The sequence below is a fragment of the Hypanus sabinus genome, chromosome 21 (assembly GCF_030144855.1).
Source record: "Hypanus sabinus isolate sHypSab1 chromosome 21, sHypSab1.hap1, whole genome shotgun sequence".
NCBI classification, from domain to species: domain Eukaryota; kingdom Metazoa; phylum Chordata; class Chondrichthyes; order Myliobatiformes; family Dasyatidae; genus Hypanus; species Hypanus sabinus.
This window is the reverse complement of record NC_082726.1, coordinates 65,633,835-65,657,085: the sequence shown is the minus strand read 5'-3', so window position 1 is coordinate 65,657,085 and position 23,251 is coordinate 65,633,835. Positions and strand designations below refer to the sequence as shown.

Sequence of the window (23,251 nt, the reverse complement as noted above, 5' to 3'; positions counted from 1 at the left end):
AGTTCTAGTCTCACCCAATCTAAGGGGGAAAAGCCTGAATTCATTCACCCAATCTGTGTCCATCATAATATAGCACACCTTATAAAATCTCCCCATATTCTCCTGCATGCATTCCCCTTATCTATATTCTTCATCTCTTCCCCAGTGAACATCACCTTGTAACGGTGGAGAGGCTTGTGAGTTCCTGAGATCCGGGGGGATTCCAGACGAAGAGCAATCCAACCAAGTCCTCAACAGTGGAGCTGGTGGAAGGTGACGGCAGTGAAGGTGGAGGAACAGGACCCTGACCCTGATCTGTCCACGACCATGGCTGACTGCCAACCCACATTAAACCAAATAACACACAGATATTCTCTATTAAGGGAACAACCCCTCAAGAGGACATCATCCTCAACTTGAGTAATCGCACCACTAACCTTCATAATTTTTCACACCTCTATAAGATCGCCTTCATTCCCTTCAGTGTTATTTACATTTTCCAACCCTCACTGACTTATATGACAAATATGCAGTCTGGGTACAACACTGTTTAAAAGTCATATACACAGGTACATGGATAAGAAAGGTTTAGAGCAGGGGTTCCCAACCTGTGGTTCATGGACCCCTCAGTTAATGGTAGGGGTGCAAGGCATAAAGAAGGTTGGGAACCCCTGGTTTAGAGGGATATGGCTAAATACAGGCAAATTTGATTAGCTCAGGTAGACACCTTGACTAATATGGATGAGTTAGATCATGTCGAGTGACTCTATGGCACTATGTTAGTTTTTGGAGACTCTTGCATCACTTACATATCACCACTGATTGTTTATGATTTTCCTTCCAGAATGTATTTGATAAAAACAGAGATGTGAAAGCTAGAAAATCTGACAAATCTGCAGGGAACCATTCCCTGCAGTTGTCTTTCAACCACACTCATATACACAGCTAAACAAAACGGCGTTCCTCTGGGCCAGAGTACAAAACACAGTACGTACAGTCACACACAGCACGTATAGTTACACTCCAGCAATAGTCACAAAATAATATTAGCACAGCTCCCTGATTAGCAGGGCCTGAAGATTGGCAGGTTGACATTAAGTATGAGGTGCATGTTTATGTAACACAGTATAATGTTACTGGCACAATTATAATAAATATCGTTCGTTCATTATGTGTGGTGTCGTATGACATAGGCAATCATGGGCTTTCCATGACCATTATTTTTCTACAGAAGTGGTTTGCCATTGCCTTCTTCTGGCCAGTGTCTTTACAAGATGGATGACCCCAGCCATTATCAATACTCTCCGGAGACTGTCTGCCTGGCGTCAGTGATCTCAAAACCAGGACTTGTGATATGCCCAGCTGCTCATGTGACCAACCACCAGCTGTTCCCAAGGCTTCACATGACCCTGACTGGGGAGCTAAGCTAAGGTGCTGGGGTAGAGGTGTGTCTCTGCCAACGGAGGTGTAAGGTGCTGCTTTTTCCTCCACTGGGCAAGGTGTAACATCTGCTTAGCCTCCCAAAAATAAGTAAATATATATATATAATATTGTGACGACCCATTTCCTGGCACATCCGAACCGGCTCACAATTAGATAGCCTACGGGGGTTTGCGAGCACAGAGCTTTGGAGCCTCTGCGCCACGGGGGGCAGGTTGAGGGAGGCTTAAAAATGAGGCTGAGGATTTTGAATAAAGTTTTTTCCTTCGACTGCAGTTACCGACTCCGTGTCGTAATTTTAGCGCTGCGTGTAGCACACCGCTACAATATAAATCATACCCTCCTTCTTCAGACAGCTCTGAGAGAGGATCCAGTAGTCAGGTTGAATGAACGCCCTCAGGACCCCCACATAAAGGCTCTTGACCCTAAACGTCAACTGTCTATTTCCCTCCAGAGCTGCTGCCTGACCTGAGTAGAATTTTGTTTGTTGCTTAGGACAGAGGACCATTTGCAGATATAGTTCCCAAATCCAAAATTCAATTAAAGTTAACATATATAGAGGTTCTTCTGTCCCAGTTCTATATGGAGGAAATGGATCATCTATGATGGAATGGAGGAAAAGACTCGATGGGCCAAAGGGCCTAATTCTGCTCCTATGTCTTATGGTCCTAATTCATAATAAATCTACAAATGCAAGAGATTCTTCAGATGCTCGAAATCTAGAACAATACACCCAAAATGTCGGAGGAACTCAACATGTCAAGCAACATTTTGTGTGTTGTAATAAACCTCTGCAGAAATGCTGTGTATCTCACAATGCAACCCCTTACACAAAGCCAGCCCGGTAACACAAAGTCAGAGACACAAGAGACGGCAGATACTGGAGTCTGGAACAACACACAAAGAGCTGGAGGAACTTGGTCAGGAAGATCTGTGGACAGAAATGGACATTTGAGGTTTTGGGTCAAGAACTTCAGAATCAGGTTTAATATCACTAGCGCATGTCATGAAATTTGTTGTTAGGTGGCAGCGGTACATTATAATGCATAATAATAAAAACTGGAAATTACAGTAAGTATATATATTTTTATTTTTAAAAGTTACATTAAATAAGTAATGCAAAAATGAGTAATGAGACAGTATTCATGGGTTCAATGTCCATTCAGAAATTTGATGGAAGATGAAAAAAGCTGTTCCTGAACCGTTGAGTGTGTGCCTTCAGGGTATTGTACCTCCTCCTAATGAGAAGAGGGCACGTCCTGGGTGATGGGCTTCCTTAACGATGGATGCTGCCTTTTCGAGGTGTCCTTGATTCTGGTAAGGTTTGTGCCATTGATGGAGCTGGCTGAGTTTACAACTTTCTGCAGCTTATTTTGATCCTGTGCTGTAGCTGCTCTCACCCCCATACCAGATGGTGATGTAGCCAGTTAGAATGCTCTCCACGTTACAGCTATAGAAATTTACCGTCATCCCAAGTTTGGCCACACTATGTGTGGGAACAAACTGCAAATGCAGTTTGAACAATCAGTTCCATGCCTCGATGTTTAATAAATAGATTTCCCTTTCTGTGGCATTTTTCAAATGTTAGGAAAGCTCACCCAAGCTGCTACTTTCTGAGGAGGCTGAAGAAAGCTGGACTTTGCACATCGCCTACAGGCTTGCAGTACAGAGCATCCTGACATGCTGCATCTGATGCACCATCAATAACTCTCTCTGAGACGTAAACACGAGATATCGGCTTTAATTGACTGGAAGAAGGAACGAGCAGTGGTTGACCACCATACTACATCCTGGAGACTGAGGGAGGAGCAGTGCCTCCAATCGCCTTTATACAGGGGTCAGTGGAAGGAGCCACAGGAGCAGTCAGCAGGGGTCGAGTTCAGACAGGTATATGTAGTTCACCGCAGCATCACTGCACGGTACAGAAACTGCACTGCACCGGACAGGACGGCTCAGCAAAGGGTAATCCAAACTACCCCATGCATCAGCAGCACCAGCCTACCCACGATCAAAGACGTTCATACAGAAAGGCACCGGGAAAAAAGCCAATAACATAATGATCCCACCTACTCCTCATGTTTCCCCCACTCCCATCAGGGAGAAGTCTGCATAGCATCCACGCCAGGATCTCCAGACTCAAATACAGTTACTTTCCCCAAGCAGTAAGGCTGAGCAACCCCTCCACCCAGTAACCCACCCCTCCACACCCTCAAACCACCACTACTGTATTTTTCTCGTCACTTTATAGAAATACAATCTATGTAAATATTTTATGTAGTTATATTTATTGTGCTTTTATTATTATCATGGTGTTCTTTATCCTTTTTTGTGCTGCAGCAGATCCAGAATAACAATTATTTCGTTCTCCTTTATGCGTGGGTACTGGAAATTACATTAAACAATTTTAAATCTTGAACACAAATACAGTACTGTTAACTACCCGAGGGATTGGATTTAAAATCAACGATGCAAAGATCGTTCGAATAAAATAACCTTTGTATTAATAAATACGGGTTGCATTAACTTATAAAATTTGTGTCGTGTTTGCTTCTGTGCTCACTTTCTGAGCCAGTTGTTACTTCTGCTGGGGTGAAGCGCCGGCGAGCGTTATTTCGACAGTGCTTTACGATCGTGATCCCGCTTTGCGGCAGCGGGGCGAGCGCCTGTCCAGGGCGTTTTGCGGCAGTGTGTCGGCTGATGGCGGTGAGCGGAGGGGTGCAGGCCCGGGTGGCCTATCTGCTGGGCGGCGGGCGCGGCGGGGGGAAGCCCGTGCTGAGGCCCTGTAGACCGCTGGTACTCGCCGACGAGGTGGCGAACCGACGGAGCCGTCTGAGCGGTGAGTGGGCCCGGAATAAGAGGGAGGAAGGACAACGGTAGGGGTAATGGGGAGGGAATGGGATGGGGATGCAGGGGGAGAGGAGGAGGGGGTACAGCATGCTGGATGTAAAAATATTTGCCATTTCAGGTCAGATATCAAAAAATATGGTAAATCCTTAGATCAGGGTGATTCGGGACTTGATAGTTTTGATGCCATGTTTGTGTTACCAAGCGTAAGGTGAGAGTTCCTGAGATGAAAGTTTGCTGTCAGGTGGCTATGGGAGAAGGTGATGTCTGTGGGGTGGAAAGCTGGTGGGATTGTCTGGAGAAGAGATGGGAAAATTGCTAAAGTGTGTTTGCTTGGGGCAAAATGTAATACCTTGTATGACTGGACGAAATGTCTCCCTGAGACCAGATTCTGGACAATAGCATATTTGAGATTTTTATTCTTGTGTTTGGATTAGGTCTGTCATGGAACATTTCATACATATGTAAAGACTTTCAGTTTTTTTTACCTGCACTGATCTCTAACTGTCTCACACTCCAGTATCCTGTGGTGGCCAAGACATAGGGTATATTTAAAGCAGAGGTTGATATGTTCTTATTTAGTCAGGAGTTAAAGGTTATGAGGAGGAGGGAGGGGAATAGGTTTGAAACGTGTAATCTCACTCCACTCTTCAAGAAGGGAGAGAGATGGAAGAAAGGAAACTTATAGGCCAGTTAGTCTGACAGTGATTGGAAAGATGTTGCAGTCGATTATTAAGGAAGAGGTCTCAGGGTACCTGGAGGCATATGATCAAATTGACCATAGTCAGTGTGGTTTCCTTGAGGGAAAATCTTGCCTACCAAATCTGTTGGAATTCTTTGAAGAAATAACAAGCAGGATAGACAAAGGAGAATCAGTTGATGTTGTATTCTTGGATTTTCAGAAGGCATTTGACAAGGTGCCACACATGAGTGCTTAACAAGTTAAGAGCCGTGGTATTAAAGGAAAGATACCAACATAGGTGAAGCATTAGCTGATTGGCAGGAGGCAAAGAGTGTGAATAAAGGGAACCTTTTCTGGTTGACTGCCAATGACCAGCAGTCTGTGTTGGACCACTTTTTAGATTATATGCCAATGACTTTGATGATGGAATTGAAGGCTTTGTGGCCAAGTTTGCAGATGATATGAAGATAGGTGGAGGGGCAGGTAGGAAGAGAAACTACGGAAGGGTCTGAGAAGGAAAATGGATCAGCCATGGTGAAATGACAGAACAGACTCGATGTGCTAAATGGCATAATTCTGCTCCTCTGTTTTATGGTCTTATCCTGTATAAACATAGGATTGTCTCTTCATTATTCTGTAATTAAGTTATCTGCATTCACTTAATGGATGGCATCATTTAATGATCACCTCCAGTGCTCTGCCATCTAAGGTAATGACCCTTCTACATTTTTGTGTTTTCCTTAGATACTAATTTTCATTGAAAGTATAATTTAATAATTTACAGAGGCAACATGTCTAACGGAGATGGCGGTAATGATGGCGTGCTGGAAACAGAATGGTTTCAGTGAGGTGGTCTGTGCCAAGGAGATCCAGGCATTCCATCAGTGTGCAGCCAAAGCAGAGGTAAAGCTAATTTTAGAATCGTGTATGCTGCACTTAATGAAAGTGAGCTCAGAGTAAAGCTGTCAATAACTCTTAATTTCAATGGGAGAAGAGGGTTTGGTACAAGTGTCCTTCCAGTCTCTCCTGGTGATACTGCTATAAGGAGCGAAGAGCTTGAGGGTCTGTAATAAGGTTCTACCCCAGCTAGATAGGATTCTACATCAGAGGGAGTTCAGAACCACTCCTATGTAAAAACCTAGCATTTTTTGCATCATGCTTTATGGTGCTCCTTTTCTAATTTATTTATTTAGATTATAGGGGTTCCAACCCTTTTATGCCATGAACCAGTACAATTAAACAAGGGGTCGTGGAGCCCAGGTTGGGAACCCCTGATTCAGAGATACATCATGGAACAGACCCTTCCGGTCCTATGAGTTGCACTGCCCAGCAACCCACCTATTTAACCCTAATCACAGGACAATTTACAATGACTAATGAACCTAACATAATTGTTACATGGTTACTGACCAGTATGTCTGGACTGTAGGAGGAAACCCATGTGCATCACATGTAGGACATACAAACTTCTTACAGATGACATCGGAGTTGAACTCAATCTCTGATGCTCCAAGCTGTATCAGCATCTTTTATTGCATTTTTATTGTTCGTATTATAATTCTATAGTACAATATAGAGTCCACAGTGATCTCGCATACAAACAAAGACCCCCTCACAATCAGTGTAATTTATTGGTGTATTTTATTTAGTCTCATCCATTGGTTTGCTCTCCATATCATCGAAAATTAAATGAACACCATCATCAGAGTTAAGTGGAGGAGAGATCTCATTGTATTCTGTTGAATATTGAAAGGCCAAGACAAACTGGATGTGGAGAAGATGTTTCCTAGGGTGGGTGAGTCTAGGACCAGAGTGCACAGCCTCAGAATAGAGGGAAGTCCATTCAGAGTAGAGATGGGAAATTTCTTTAGCTAGAGGGTCCTGGATCTGTTGAATTCATTGCCCCAGACAGCTGTGGAGGTCAAGTCATTAAGTATATTTAAAGCTGAGGTTAATAGGACATCAAATGTTATAGAGAGAAGAATGTATAATGGTTGACAGGTATAATAAATCAGCCTTGATGGAATAATGGTGCAGACTCGATGGGCTGAAAACTTAATTTTGCTTCTATAGCTTATGGTGTAAATCTGCAAGTTATTTGTTTATATTATGGTAGCTCCATTAATGTAGCAGCCAAACCAAAACAGTTGGCACTTGGTGATCCTACAAATTTGTTATATCTGCATGAATCCAATAGTGATTGTTCCATAAGCCAAGATGTGTATTCAGTCCTTTATTAGCAAGCATACAATCTTGGAAGTGATGAAACCTATGTGTACCCAAGCATAAGCTAAGTGTAACTGAACAGTCAGCAAAAGATATGACCTCCTTCACCCCCAGCTAGTACAAACTGCAACAAACAAAGCTCAAATATATGACTTATTCTCTTTGCTTTTATCACGACCATACTTATGTAGCTATAAAGACCATAAGACATAGGAGCAGAATTAGCCCATTCAGCCCATTGAGTCTGCACCGCCATTCCATCATGAATTCCACCCAAACCCATATACCTTCCTTCTGGCTGTGTCCTTTGATGCCCTGACCGATCAGGAAAAGATCAATTCCACCTTAAATACACACACGGACTTGGCCTCCACTGCAGTCTGTGGCAGAGCATTCCACAGATTTACTACTCCCTGGCTAAAAAAATGCCCTCCTTTCCTTTGTTCTAAAGAGTCGCCCCTCAATTTTGAGGATGTGCCCTCTGGTTCTGGATACCCCCACCATAGGAATCATTTTCTTCACACTCACACTATTTAGTCCTTTCAAAATTCGGTAGGTTTCAAAGAGATCTCCCTGCATTCTCCTAAATTCCAGTAAGTACAGGCCCAAAGCTGTCAAATGCTGCTCATATGTTAACCCCTTCATTCCTGGAATCGTCCTTGTGAATCTCCTCTGGACTCTCTCCAATGATAACACATCCTTTCTGAGATATGGGGCCCAGAACTATTGAGAAGTGTGGCTTGACATGTCTTATTAAGGCTCAGCATTTATCTCTTTGATTTAATATCCTATTCCCCTTGAAATAAATGGCAACATTGCATTTGCCTTCTTTACCACAGACTCAACCTGTAAATTAATCTTCAGGGAGTCTTGCATGCAGACTCCTCCCAATTTAGGTAATAGTCCACACTATTGTTCCTTTTACCAAAATGCATTGCGATACATTTCCCAACACTGTAATCCATCTGCTACTTTTTTGCCCATTCTTCCAATTTGTCTAAGTCCTGCTGCAATTGCTTTGCTTCCTCAGCATTACCTATCCCTCTAGCTACCTTCGTATCATCTGCAGACTTTGTCACAAAGGTATCAATTCCATTATCCAAATCATTGACAAACACTGTGAAAAGCATCTGTCCCAATACTGACCCCTGAGGAACACCACTGGTCACCGGCAGCCGATCAGAAACGGCCCCTTTTATTCCTGCTCACTGCCTCCTGCCTGTGAGCAATTCCACTATCCATACCAGTATCTTCCTATAACACCATAGGATTTTATCTTATTAAGCATCTTCATGTGTGGCACCTTATCAAACGCCTTCTGAAAATCCAAGTAAATGACATCCACTGTCTCCTTTGTCCACCCTGTTTATTACTTTCTCGAAGAACTTAGTAACAAAATTTGTCAAGCAAGATTTCCCTTAACAGAAGCCATGCTGGCTTTGAGGTTTTTTTTATCATTAGTCTCCAAGCACCTCAAAACTTCATCCTTGGTAATAGACTCCAGTACTTTTCCAACCGTGAGGTTAGGCTAACTGGCCTACTATAATTGCCTTTCTTTTGCCTTCCTCCCTTCTTAAAGAGCGGAGTGACACTTGCAATCTTCCAGTTCTCCGGGGCCATGTCAGAACCAAGTGATTCTTGAAAGAACCTGACCAATGCATCCATTATCTCTTCAGTAACCTCTCTCTGGACTCTGGCTTGTAGTCCATCTGGTCCAGGTGACTTATCCACATTTGAGTTTTCCTTTATAATAGCAGTGGCACTCACTCCTGCTCCCTAACACTCATAGACCTCTGGCACACTGCTAGTGTCTTCCACAGTGAAGACTGATGCAAAGTTCATCTGCCATTTCTTTGCTACCTCACCAGCATCATTTTCCAGTGGTCCAATATCAAGTCTCACCTCCCTTTTACTCTATTTATAACTGAAAAAAAAACTTACAGTATCCTTCTTTAGATTATTGGCTAGTCTCCCCTTGTATTACATCTTTTCCCTTATAGGTTTTTCAGTTGCCTTTTGTTGGATTTTAAAAGCTTTCCAATCATCCAACTTCCCACTCACCTTGGCTATCTTATGTGCCCTTTCCTTGGCTTTTATGCAGTCCTTAACTTCCTTTGTCAGCTACAGTTGTCTACCCCTGCCATTTGAGAATTTACTCCTCTGTGGAACATATCTATCCTGTGCCTTGTGAACTATTGCCAGAAATTTCAGCCATCTCTGCTCTGCCATCATCCTCCTCCAACTTACCTGTTCAATCTCCTCTCTCATGCCTCTGTAATTCCCTTTATTCCGTTGCGATGCAGATGTGTGTGAGTTATGCTTCTCCGTCAAATTGTAGTATGAATTCAATCATATTATGATCACTGCCTTCTAAGAGTTCCTTTAGGTTAAGCCTCTAATAAAAGATCTGGGTTATTACACAACACTCAATCTAAGCTGGCCTTTCCCCGAGTAGGCTCAAGCACAAGCTGCTCAAATAGCCATCTCGTAGATATTTAATAAATTCCCTCTCTTGCAATCCAATGCCGACCTGATTTTCCCAGTCCCCTTGCATACTGAAGTCCCCCATTACAATTGTGTCATTACCTTTATTACATGCCTTTTTCAGCTCCCTTTGCAATTTTAACCCCATATCTTGGCTACTATTTGGAGGTGTATATAAGATTTCTGTAATGAGATTTTTACCCTTTCAGTTTCTTAACTCCACCCACAAAGATTCAAGTTTATCTGTCTCCTCTTTCTCAAGATGTAATTCCATCTCCTACCAATGCCTTCCTGCCTGTCCTTTTGATACAAAATATATCCTTTGATGTTAAAGTACCAACTATGGCCTCCTTTCAACTGTGATTTAGTGATGCCCACAATGTCATACCGACTAGTTATCAAAATAAATGCTCAACACAATACAACACAGATAGAGAACAGATGTATGGCTCCTACAATTTATAATGAACTGATGAAAGGAATCAGGGTTCTTTTATTTACAGCCATATAATATTAGATTGTATAATGGGTGTGAATGGGATGCACCAAAGTGTATTTATGGGGATTTTGGGTGGAACCATGGTGAGGATTGCTCAGAGTTTCACCTCTGGTCATTGAGCACTAAACATGCAGTATGGTGACATCATAAACACAAGAGATTCTTCAGATGTAGGGAATCCAGGGAAACACACACAAAATACTGAAGGAACTCAGCAGCTCAGGCAGCATCTATGAGAGTAATAAAGTAAATTTTCTGAGCCAAGACCTTCATCAGGACTGGGAAAGAAGCCAGAATAAGAACATGAGGAGGAGCAGTACAAGCTAGCAGGTGTTAGGTGGGACGAGGGGAGGGAAAGGTGGGTGTGGGAGGGAGGATGAAATATGAAACTAGGAGGTGATAGGTGGAAAGGCTGAAGAAGAAGGAATCTGATGGGGAGGAGAGTTGACCATAGGAGAAAGGAAAGGAAGAGTGGAGTGAGAGGGAGGTACTGAGCAAGTGAAGAGAATAAAGGAGTCAGAATAAGGAAGGGAGGAGGGGAAATTACCAGAAGTTGGAGAAATCAACGTTCATACTGTCAGGTTGGAGGCTACCCAGAAGGAATGAGGTGTTGCTCATCCAACATGAGAATAGCTTCACATTCTCCACTTGAAAGTTATTCTATTGATGTTAATCAAGGGGGTTTCAGGGCTAGGTAGAGTGTGCAAACAATACGAATGTTTTTGGTGCTAAGTCAGGTCATTTCTAGGTAGGTATCTTTTACCCGGGGTTTTCATTTGTAATGGGAGATGCTAATAATATCGAACTGACTTGCACAGTTTACCTTATATGAGTTAATTATACTGTTAGACATAATTGCACACTTGCAAACCAAATGCTTTCTTTAGCATTCCAAGAGCAAGCAATGGCTAAGATTTATTCCTGGCAGTTTGTTATACAAATTAAAGCTCCTAATGCAATCATCTAGGTGTCTAATGGAAATAATCTGTCTTGCAGGCTGAACGGAGAGCAAAAGCAAACGCGGATGGAGTGGTGCAGATGGGATTTCTGACACCTAAACAAGCCACAAAGTTGTTGCAGAGATTTCCAAACAAAACACATGTCACCTAGTATTCCGCGGGGAACCACACTGGGATTGGAAAGGCCTTTATACTCTTGTCTTTTTGACAGGCTTGCACCCAAAGGCTAATAGATCTGGGAACTGCATCAGCATTTTACCTTTTTCTCTGAACTAATTGATGATCAAGGTCTGGGCATGTACCCAGCTGAGTCTGTTGGATATTTAATGTATAAATATTCAAGAAAGTGGGTCTTGTTGGATAGAAGACAAATTTATTGTAATATGTGAAATACAAGTTAAATTATTTTAAATCTGTTAGTTTTGTTGATTACACATGGGGATTATTTATAATTATCTTCACAATTTAATTTGAGAATTAATTCACATTTTTTTTAATCAAACTCCAAAAATAATTTCCATTTATGATGGTCCCTTTGATGTAGTTGTGAGGTCAACTATCTTATCTGATTGTACTGGATAAGCATTCAGTAATTTTATAATAGCGGGGTAGAAGCTGACAGAGGACTGGAGAATAGTGTTGTGAGGGAAGGTAAATCAGCCATAAGACTATAAGATATAAGAGCAGGATTAAGCCATTCCACTCATCAAGTCCTCTCTGCCATTCCATCATGGCTGATTTATTATCCTTTTCAACACATTTTCCTGCCTTCGCCCCATAACCTTTGACACCCCGACTTACCAAGAACCTTTCTATCCACGCTTTAAATGACTTGGCCTCCACAGCTATCTGTGGCAATGAATTACACAGATTTACCACCTTCTGGCTAAAGAAATTCCTCCTCTGAGGAATCATTTTAGCCTTCTATTCTGAGGCTGTGCCTCTGGTCCTAGACTCCCTCACTACAGGAAGCATGCTCTCCACATCTGCTTTATCTGGGCCTTTCAATGTTTAGTAGGTTTCAATAAAATCCCTCTCGTTCTTCTAAATCCCAGTGCGTACAGGCCCAGAGCTATCAAATGTTCTTTGTATGCTAATCCTTTTTAGAAAATAGTCTATACCTTTACTCTTTCTACCAAAGTGCATGACTATACTCTTCAGTATTCCATGTGCCTCTTCTTTGACCATTCTCCTAATCCATGGTGGAGCAGACTGAATGGACCAAATGGCATAATTTGGCTCCTGTGTCTCTTGATCTTTGTGTAAGGATGCATAAGAATTATCGAGACTGATGTTACTCTGTCACTGATGTTACACCCACTTATGTCTCGTTAGCTAATCAGAATCTCTTTGCTGGGATATTCCATCCAAACCACTTTGCACATTTTCATACTTCCTTACCATCAAGGTATCAAGCAACTGAAGTATGCTGGCATTTGCGGAAATGTTGCTGTACCAAAAACCTAGAGTCTATCCAAGTAAATTTGGGGAGCTAAGCTTTAAACAATGCTGATACCAGATTCATTGGTTCATTAATATTCAGTTCAGTTCAGACTGTCTGTGATTCCAGACCCACCATATATACTTGACTTCTGCCTGCCTTTCAAAATGCCCAGGCAAGGTGTTCAGGTCAAACCGATTTATGCTCAGTGGCTATTTTATTAGGGGCACATGTACACATCGTTAATGCAAATATCTAATCAGCTAATCATGTGGCAGCAATTACATGCATAAAAGCATACATTCGTGGTCAAGAGGTTCAGTTGTTGTTCAGATCAAGCAGAATGAGGAAGAAATGTGATCTAAATGATTTTGACCGTGGAATGGTTGTTGGTGCCAGACGGGGTGGTTTGAGTATCTCAGAAACTGCTGATCTCCTGGGATTTCCACACACACAACAATCTCTAGAGTTTACAGGGAATGACATGAAAAAAGACATCCAGAGAGCAGCAGTTCTATGGGAGAAATTGCCTTGTTAATTGGAGAGGTCAGAGAAGAATGGCCAGTCAGTTTCAAGGTGACAGTAACTCAAAATACCACATGTTCCGTAAGTGGTGTGCAGAAGAGCATCTCCGAATACACAACAGATTGAACCTTAAAGTGGAGGGTCTTCAGCAGCAGGAGACCACAAACCACTCAGTACCACTTTGAGGTACCTAATAAAATGGTACTCGTAGACACTAACTGTTGGTCTTTCCACTGATGCTGCCTCCTCCTCTGAACAAATGTAGAAATGAAAGTTATGCTTCTAAACAACTTCATTCATCAAATCCAGATCTTCCACTTTTGAGTAAAGGGAATTATGATCTGTGAAAGAACCTGTTTTGGGAGTTGCAATTTTAATGGTCATCAGATAGTTGCAGGCTATTGATGATTAAAATAGAAGGTATTGAGCAGTTCGTGATGACTTACAGAATTTCCTCAAATTCCAAACAAAATAGAGCTGCTGCCATGCCTTTTTTGTGATTGCATTTGTGTGTTGGGCCCAGGATAAATCCTCCAAGTTATTGATGCTCTGGAATCTGAAGCTGTTCCCCCTTTTCCACTGCTGACCCTTCAATGAGGACTGGTGTGTGTTCTCATGACTTCCTCATCCAGAAATTCACAATCAATCCCTTGGTCTTGCTGACATTGAGGGCGGCTGTGGTTGCAACAACCCTCAACCAGCCGATCTCTCTCTCTCCTGTACGCTTGAAATTCTGCCAATAATTGCGTCATCAGCAAATTCGTAGATGGCGTTTGAGCTGTACCTAGACACAGTCGTGAGTGTAGAGAGAGTAGAAAAGATATATCACGATCAGAATTAGGTTTAATATCACCGGCATATGTTGTAAAATTTGTTAACCTGGTGGTAGCAGTGCAATGTAATACATGATAATATAGAAAAAAAAGTAAATTACAGTAAATGTGGAGAGATATATGTGTGTGTGTGTGTATTGAATAATTAAATTAAAGATAGTGCAAAAACAAATTATATAAAAAAGTGAGATAGCATGCATGGGTTCAATGACCATTTAAGAATCGGATGGCAGAGGGGAAGACTATTCCAGAATCACTGACTCTGCCTTCAGATAGTACCCAAGATAGAGCTGACTAACAACTTTCTGTAGCTTCTTTCAATCCTGTGCAATGGACCCCAACCCCCCTATACCAGACAGTGAGGCAGCCTGTCGGAATGCTCTCCACAGTACCCCTTTTGGGTAACAAACCAACCTCTTCAAACTTCTAATGAAATATAGCTGCTGTTTTGCCTTCTTTATAGCTGCATCGATATGTTGGGACCAGGTTAAATCCACAGAGATCTTGACATGCAGGAACTTGAAACTGTTCACTCTCTACTCTTCTGATCCCTCTGTGAGGATTGGTTCATGTCGGCTCATCTTACCCTTCCTGAAGTCCACAATCAGTTCTTTGGTCTTGCTGATGCTGAGTGCCAGGTTGTTGCTGCAACATCAATCAACTAGTTGGCATATCTAGCTCCTGTACATGCTTTCGTCTCTATTAGATTCTACCAACAATGGTATCAGCAAATTTATAGATAGCTTTGAGCTATGCCTAGCCACACAGTCATGGGTATAGAGAGAGCTAAGCACACATCCCAGAGGTACACCAATGTTGATTGTTAGCGAGGAGATATTATTGCCAATCTGCACAGACTGTGGTCTTCCAGTTAGGAAGTCAAGGATCCAATTGCAGAGGGAGGTTCAGAGGCCCAGGTTCTGTCGCTTTTCAATCAGATCTGTGGGAATGATGGTGTTAAACACTGAGCTATAGTCGAGGAACAGCATCCTGACATAGGTGTTTGTTTTGTCCAGGTGATCTACAGCCGGTTGAAGAGTCATTGAAATTGCATTTGCCGTAAACCCATTGTGGCGATAGGCAAATTGCAGTGGATCCAGGTCGTTGCTGAGGCAGGAATTGATTCTAGCCATGACCAACCTCTCAAAGCATTTCATTTCTGTAGATGTGAGTGCTACTGCGCGATAGTCATTAAGGCAGCTCATGATTCTTCTTGGGCACCGGTATAACTGTTGCCCTTTTGAAACGGGTACTTCCGACCGTGGCGGTAAGAGGTTGAAAACGTCCTTGAGTGCCCCCACCATTTGGCACAAGCTTTCAGAGCTTCATCAAGTACTCCATTGGAGCCTGCCACCTTTTGAGGGTTCATCTTCCTGAAAGATATAAAAGATTCTGTGGCATAATTTTAAAGAAGATTTATGCTGTTTGCTTCCCATCTTTTTCTGCAGTTTTCTGCTAACTTCACAAAAGTAGTTAATTTGGTCATCTTTTCCTGTGTCCTTTATGTGTTATTGATTGTCACACTTTTCTACACCGCTGGTATAGTTAATTGGATGTACTGTGCATGTAGATCGAAGTTAGAATTGCATGATGTGTGCTGGATCCAAGTAAGGAATTTCTGACAGATTCCCCAAAGTCCTTCATGTTACACTCTCATAAGTGCCTAACACGTTCCTGTTTATGTCATTCGGAAATTTTAACATGCACACCTTTATCTAAATTCTATAGCAAAAAAGTTGATTCCAGAGAGCACTGCTGCCTGTTGTTTTGCTCAGGTTTCTAATGACATAAAGGAGGCCATCCAACCCATTGAATCTATGCCAGTGCTCAGCCCAACCTCCACTTATTTCCCTGCAGCTTGTACACTTACACATTGCTCATTGACACTTTCCAGTTGTCTGTTCACCCAAATACAGGAGGGTGTGATTTTACAGAAATCCAAATGAACAGCAAGTTCTTTGGAATGTGAGAGGAATCCAGAGCACTCTGAGGAAACCCATGTTAGCTTAATAAGTATGTGCAAACCCTACTCAGCTGTAAGAAACCCAGATGGAGGAGCTGTACAACTGCAGCCCTTGAACAAAAAATTCTACAAAAGTAGTGGATATGACCCAGTCCAACATAGCTAAAGCCCTCCCCACCATTGAGCACATCTACACAGAGCACTGTTACAGGGAAGTAGCATCCATCATCAGGGACCACAACCACTCGGGTCATGATCTCTTCTCACTACTGCCATCAGGAAGAAGGTACAGGAGCCTCAGGATTCACACCACCAGATTCTGGAGCAATTATTGCCTATAGAGGGCTATAGGTAAGTCTAGTAATTTCTAAGGTATGGGCATATTCGGCTCAACTTTGTGGGCCGAAGAGCCTGTGTTGTGCTGTAGGTTTTCTATGTTTCTGTAATTAACCTACAAGCATTAAGCTCTTGAACCAGAGGGGATTTCTTTGCTTGCCCCATCACTGAACTGTTCCCACAAACTATGAACTCATTTTCAGGGACTCTCATCTCATATTCTTGATATTTACTGCTTATTGATTTATTTATTTTCTTTCATTTGTATTTATGCAGTTTATTGTCCTTTGCACATTGGTTGTCCTCCCTGTTGGTGGGGTCTTTCATATGGTTACAGGATTTATTAAGTATGTCCGCAAGAAATGAATCTCAGGGTTGTATATGGTGGTATATATGTACTTTGATAATAAATTTATCAAAGCCTGATGAACAAGCTATTCAGGAGTATTGTCTCTGTCCTTTCCTGTGTTGGGTGAATTTGGCAGTGAAACAAGAGGATGCAATTAGTGAGAGCATACTGCAGAAAGAAACCAGCATGTTTAACAAAAATCAACACTATATATAGAAAGGGGTGGAAGTTGCCTGCTAATGTTTGATCTTGTTTGTGTTCAACTGGGTGGATTTCCTCTTGCCATCCAAGCCATGAGATACTCTTAATTTTATGTCATTAGTATTTTAAAAATTAGACAAAAATTGCATTTTGTTTACATGTTTTGTCATATTTGTACCTGGCATTAAATGTTGGTCCCTACTGCCATGCTCACAAATGTTGAAAAATAGAAGGACAGAAACTGTTGGTTTCTTTCTACTTCCTTTTCTTCAATGCTGAAAGGACAAGGTTAACGGGGATCTAATGAAAAAGATGCAACAATATAAAACATTTGAAGGCACGAACAGGGAGTTACCAACTTAAGTGGGTAAGAGAAAAATTTGAACCTATTGAGAAGAAATTGAGCTGAGAACATGGAACTCACTACCACCCGGAGTGATCATGAGTAAGAGCAGAATACATTGAAGGTGAAGCTGGATAAGCAGCAACTGGCAATTATATCATACTTTGAAAGATGTTGTACTTTTGTAGAAACCCATCTAGCCCATGTCAAGCTATTATTCTGCCCAGTCCCATCAATCTGCACCCAGATCACAGCTCTCCATACCACTCCCATTCATGCATTTATCCAATCAACACCGCATCCATCACTTCTGCTGGCAACTCATTCACACTCTCACCACTCTTTGAGATGAAGATGTTCCCCTTAAATTTTTCACCTTTCACACTTAACCTGTAACCTCCAGTTCCAGTTTCACCCAATTTCAGTGGAAAAAGCAACACACACAACATGCTGGAGGAACTCAGCAGGTCAGGCAGCATCTATGGAAGTGAATAACCAGTCGATATCTAAGGGTGAGGTCCTTCTTCAGGACCTGGAAAGGAAGGAGGACTATATTCCATCTGGGTAGCCTCCAACCTAATTGCATGAACTTTGATTTCTCCCTATGAGCAGAAACAGTCCCTTTGGCCCACCTCGTCCATGCCAACCAAGATTCAAAGTAGCATCACAGGTAAATAGGGTTGTAAAGAGAGCTTTTGGCATATTGGCCGTCATAAATCATGGCACTGAGTATGGGAGTTAGGATCTTATGTTGAAGTTACACAAGGTGCCGGTGAGGCCAGAGTTTGAGTATTGTGTGCAGTTTTGGTCATCTACAGGAACACTATCATTAAGTTTGAAAGAGTGCAGAGAAGAATTACAAGGATGATGCCAGGAATTGAGCATCTGAGTTGTAGCGAATGAATAATAGTTCAGGGCTTTATTCCCCAGAGTGCAGAATAGATCTGGTTCAACTGTAACATTTAACACGTTTGGATAAGTGTATGATGAGAGAGGTATGGAGGACTATGGTCCAGGTGTAGGTGGGTGGGTCTAGGCTGGCACAGACTAGATGGGCTGAAAGGCCTGTTCCCCTGCTGTAGTGTTCCATGACTCCAGGTCCATCTAAACTAGACCCAGATCCCTCTCAACATTTCACATCCATGTACTTGCGTGAGAGATACATTGACAGAAATGCCCAAGGTCCTTGGGGGCCCTCACAAGAAGGATGTATAGAGAATATTTCGCTTGCAGAGAACATTGGACTAGAAATCACTGTACAAGAACAAGGAGTCAGCCATTCAAAGCAGATGAGGTTATTTTCTTTACCGTTTAAAATTGATGCAACTCTCTTCCTGCAAATGACAGGGAAGCAGAATCTTCGACTGTTTTTAAAGTCAAAGTCAATAGATCTTTGATTTTCATGTGGTGGAGCATTACTGGGAGTTGACTAAAATGAGGCGATAGTCAGTAATCCAGCATGGAAATGTGCCCATCAGTCCAGCTCATCCATACGACTCTGTTGCCCTGCCAACTTGTCCCATTTGCCCATGTCTGGCCTGTTGCCTCCTAAACCCCTCCTATTCACATCCTTAATGAGATGGCTTTTAAGCCTTGCAATTACACCCACCTCACCACTATCTCAGACAGATTATTCCAAAGAGATGCCACCCTGTACGAGGAAGCTTCCCCTGGTGCCCCTTTTAAATCTCTCCCCACTGATGGAAAACCCATACCTTCTTGTTTTCAGCCCCCCCCCCCCCCAGCATATGTGATTGTGCTTTCATGCTCTCTATGCTCCTCATGATCTCATACATCTCTCAAAGTCAAGGTAAGTTTATTGTCAAAGTACATATATGTTGTCATATACTATCTAGAGATTCCTTTTCTTGCAGGCATTTGCAGGAAAATAAAGAAATACAATAGGATTTATGAAAAAGGACTGACAAATAACTAATGTGCAAAAAGACAAATTGTGCAAGTAAAAAACAAATGATACTGAGTTGTAAAGTCCTCGAGAGTGAGTTGTGGAATCAGTCTGTGTTGAAGTGAGTGAAGTTATCCACACCGGTTCAGGAGCCTGATGGTTGAAGGGTAATAACTGTTCCTGAGCCTGGTGTGGGTGACCTGAAGCTGCTGTATCTCCTTCCTGATCATAGTAGCAAGAAGAGAGCATAGCCTAGACGGTGGGGTCCTTCATGATGGAGGCTGTTTTCTTGTGACAGCGCTCCTTGTAAATGTGCTCAATGGTGGGCAGGGCTTTGACTGTAAGAGACAGGTTACCCTTCCATCTCCTACATTCCAGATAGTTGTAATCTTTGCAACCTCTCCTTGTATCTCCCAAATCCAGGCAACACCCTGTCAAATCTTTTCTGCACTCTTTCTAATTTACTAACATCTTTTCTGTAACAGGACAACCAGTGCGTCACCAACACCAACCTAGTCCCTATCAATGATATATATACAGAAAGGTGATGGAAGAAAGGACCAGTAAGGTGCTAAAGGATTCCACCCATCCTGCTCATGGACGTTATCACTCCCATCAGGGAGGAGGCTACTTAGCATCTCCACCTACTACCCTACACCCCCAACCATTTCCTCTCAGTCACCTTATTGACAGGCTCTCCTGTGCCTAGTGTCACTTTATGGACATGCGGTCAATTGGTGTATATACTTATCTTGTGTATTTATACTTATTGTGCATTTATTATTATTGTGTTAAAAACACAATAAATGTTTTTTATGCTTCATCGGATCCAGAGTAACAATTATTTTGTTCTCGTGTACACTTGGGTACTGGGAATGACATTAAACAATGTTGAAAACTGCCAACAACACGCTGAGCGAAGCCTCACCAGCACGGTTTGTTATAATGAGATTAGCTCCGATCCTAATGAATGACACATCAGTCTCCAGGTTTGAAGCGGTTTAATTTTAGCTCCTATATTTTGTATTAATATTAATTATATGTGGGAGTTACTTTCAGAGACAAGGAAAGATAATTTGTCTGCCTGCACTGAACAGATCGGCAGAAGTTATTCACGTTTTGACGTGAAGCTGCTCTGACAGATTTCTGCTCCGGGTCCAAGGGGCACATGAATCACTGCGAGACTTGGCACCCGTCCGGGGCGAGTTTTTAAACCCGGAGTGGAGACGTGTAGCCGTGCGATCGTGCCCAAAGGGGCGTGATGAAATGTGCCGATGTGCGGAGATAAATGTGTAGTGTGATGATCTCCCTCTGTAGGCGGGTCCCGCCGCCTTCACTCGGCTCCTACTCACACTGCAGGTCCTAACCAGGTCTGCGGAGAGTTCTCGTCTCCGATCTCGGGGCGCGCCTGCCTTCTCCCTCGCTCGCTTCAGATCCCAGTCTGTGTGGACACAGACTAGGATGTGACTGCAGGATGGTGTTGTCTGTTGCTGTCTGGGCATTGCTTTATTTTATCCCGGCGGGAGCTGAGGTAATGTTAGTGTTTCTTTCATACTTTTAGAGATTAGTTTCATCTGCAAACTTTCCATAATTTAAAGTGTAAACAAAATATTAACCATGCATGTAACAGTCTTTATCATTATTATTGTTTCGGTTCTAATTCGGATGCTTTAAACTGTTTTGAATCTTTAAAGTTGGATCTGATGTTAGCTTGAAACAGCGATTCATTTAGTGTAGCTAGCCTCTGTGGCTACCTGTTTAATAACTGCTTTCTTTATAGCAGGAGATCGGATCGACCCATCAAACCAAGGGCAACCATCCATCAGGTAATGATTTCCAAATGGGTTCATTTTAAACTTTTTTGGGCAATACTGGTACCCGTGTGCAAATAGACCTGTATTTAAATACTTTCTGCAACATCTCCAAAAAATTTTAAATGGGGAAAAAAATCCAAAAATAGAAAAGTACTTGCATTTCGGATTTTGTACTCACGGAATATTTCCTAGTAAAAATCACTTGGAGACAGGGTTGTACGTTTATTTTATTGTCTGTTTTTAATCTAAAATAATTCATGAATTACTGAAGGTGGACTGTATCTACGTAACTAAATTTTCAGTTTGAAAGTGCAAGTTGGTTAAATTAAACAAACCAGGTTGGGGTGATACGCGTTCATTATTCACTCCAACTCAACATGTTGATACACTTCTTGCAAGATCTGAGCAGGAAGCTGGGTTTGTGTGGGTGTGTTTACTGGCCGAGACCTGCGCTTCCAAGTGTGAGATTAAATGACAAAGTGGTTCAAATTGGCTATAATTCTGGATGCAATTTAGCAGAAAGTGCAGCTGATTTTAGAAACTGAATAGTTCTCTGTTCTTCCCAAGTCACACAAATGTACAACTACACACGCCACACACAGACCCATAGACACACCCACACACGTGCATACACGCAACACGTAGTCTCATACACACATACACACCATATACACCACACATATATGCCCCATATACTCAATGCATACAGCATAGACACACCACATTCCTGTAGACCACTGGCAAGTCCAGACACCAACTACACAGGTGAAATCACACACACACACACACACACACACACACACACACACACACACACACACACACACACACACACTCATACACTCATACACTCATACACTCATACACACAGACACACACACACACATACACACACACACACACACATACACACACACTCACACTCAAACACACAGACACACAGACACACACACACACACAGACACACACACACACACACACACACACACTTCACCCAGTTCACAAGAGCTCAGCTACACTAACTGGTGGAGGTCAGGGTGAGAGAATTTTCACATCAGGAATGATCACATAGAGCCTGTCGGAGGGGTTAAACCAGGAGGTGCTATTGGCAGACTATGCCCCAGTGGGAGTGATAGGCTTAAGAAGAAGATCTCTGGTTACCTACCTACACAAGGGGAATGCTATCAACCTGGGGAATATTCCCTGTCCACTCCACTGAGGGTAACACTCAGCCGCAGATACCATGGCTACTTTGCTATAGTCGAGGAATGTAATCCAGAAAAATGCAAGCTGGTTCTTTTTGGAAATGCCAATAAGGCTAGAGTATATACAGTGAATGGTAGAACCTGAGGGAGTAGTGCGGAGCAGAGGGGCGTGGTGCGCGTGTCCAAGGATCCATAAGGACAACAGCACAGATAAACGAGTGTTAACACAGGGTTTCCACTCAAGTGCCTTTCTTCCCACAGATGCTACTTGACCCACATGCCGAGTTCCTGGTTTGTTTATCGCTCCAGTAACACAGGTTCAAACCACACCTCTGGTGCTCACTGCATAGAGGTTAGACAATGACTAAGTAAGCTTCCTCCTTGTTGATGGTGAGCTAGCTCCTGTAAACTGCGCCTTGTGTAGGTAGATATCCAAGGATCTTCTTCTTCTTAAGCCTGTCACTCCTACTGGGGCATAGGCTGCCAACAGCACCTCATCAGTGTCCTCTGTCCTGGGCCAGTGGAAGGTAGATCGGCCCAGTGGCTTCTACTTTCACCACACAACTTCAGACCTCTTCCAGGCAACGGTCCTTCCTCTCCCAGGGATGGGGTCTTTGGAGCCTTTGTTGCTGTTTCTGTAGCTCTGGATTTTTTCGGGATGGGGTTGCTGCCGAATGCCCAACTCTCCTCTGTTCACAGTCGGGCTTGGGATTATCCATGGTGGAGTTGACTTGGATGGGTGAGGGATGTTTCTGTGTATGTGTGAGAGATTAGGTTTCTGTGCAATAAACAATAGATTTGCTTGATTGACTGAATGGCTTCTTTCCATGTCACTTGGAAACACAATGTGCATTGGCCACATATTCAGAATCAGAACCAGTTTTATTATCACTGACATATTGTAAAATTTATTCTTTTGTGGCAGCAGTACAGTGCAACACATAAAATAAATTATAATTACAACAGGAAATATATAAAAGAGAGTAAAAATGGTGAGGTAATGTTCATGGGTTCAAGGACCATTCACAAATCTGATGGCAGAGGGGAAGAAGCTGTTCCTGAAACATTGAGAGTGTGTTTTGTGGCTCCTGTTCCTCCTTTCAATGGTAGTAGTAAGAAGAGGGCATGTCCTGGATAGTGAGGGTCTTTCATGATGAATACCACCTTCATGAGGCATTGATTTTTGAAGATGTCCTCAGTAGTGGGGAGGCTAGTGCCCATG

At 42.5% G+C, this 23,251-nt stretch overlaps 2 protein-coding genes across 2 annotated transcripts in view; both read left to right on the top strand.

Annotated features, from left to right (window-relative positions):
• fut11 (fucosyltransferase 11 (alpha (1,3) fucosyltransferase)) overlaps window positions 1–1,837 on the top strand; it is an 88,078-nt gene extending 86,241 nt beyond the window's left edge. Inside the window, exon 3 of the mRNA XM_059946769.1 lies at window positions 146–1,837. Within this exon, the coding sequence (XP_059802752.1) occupies window positions 146–188 (43 nt within the window). The 3' untranslated portion in view covers window positions 189–1,837. The remainder of the gene's footprint in view (window positions 1–145) is intronic.
• Window positions 1,838–4,090: 2,253 nt separating this feature from the next.
• Window positions 4,091–11,532, top strand: chchd1 (coiled-coil-helix-coiled-coil-helix domain containing 1). Its single transcript, XM_059946766.1, has 3 exons — window positions 4,091–4,255; window positions 5,730–5,848; window positions 11,151–11,532. Exons 1-3 carry the CDS (start codon window positions 4,117–4,119, stop codon window positions 11,262–11,264), a joined length of 372 nt encoding a protein of 123 aa, XP_059802749.1. The 5' UTR covers window positions 4,091–4,116; the 3' UTR covers window positions 11,265–11,532.
• The last annotated feature ends 11,719 nt before the right edge of the window (window positions 11,533–23,251 follow it).

What these genes read in the sequence shown, in the direction of transcription:
- chchd1 (XM_059946766.1), top strand. Translation starts at nt 4,117, where the DNA reads ATGGCGGTGAGCGGAGGGGTGCAGGCCCGGGTGGCCTATCTGCTGGGC. An exon ending in CCGACGGAGCCGTCTGAGCG is followed by an intron (nt 4,256 to 5,729) that starts GTGAGTGGGCCC and finishes AATAATTTACAG; the next exon opens with AGGCAACATGTCTAACGGAG. An exon ending in AGTGTGCAGCCAAAGCAGAG is followed by an intron (nt 5,849 to 11,150) that starts GTAAAGCTAATT and finishes TCTGTCTTGCAG; the next exon opens with GCTGAACGGAGAGCAAAAGC.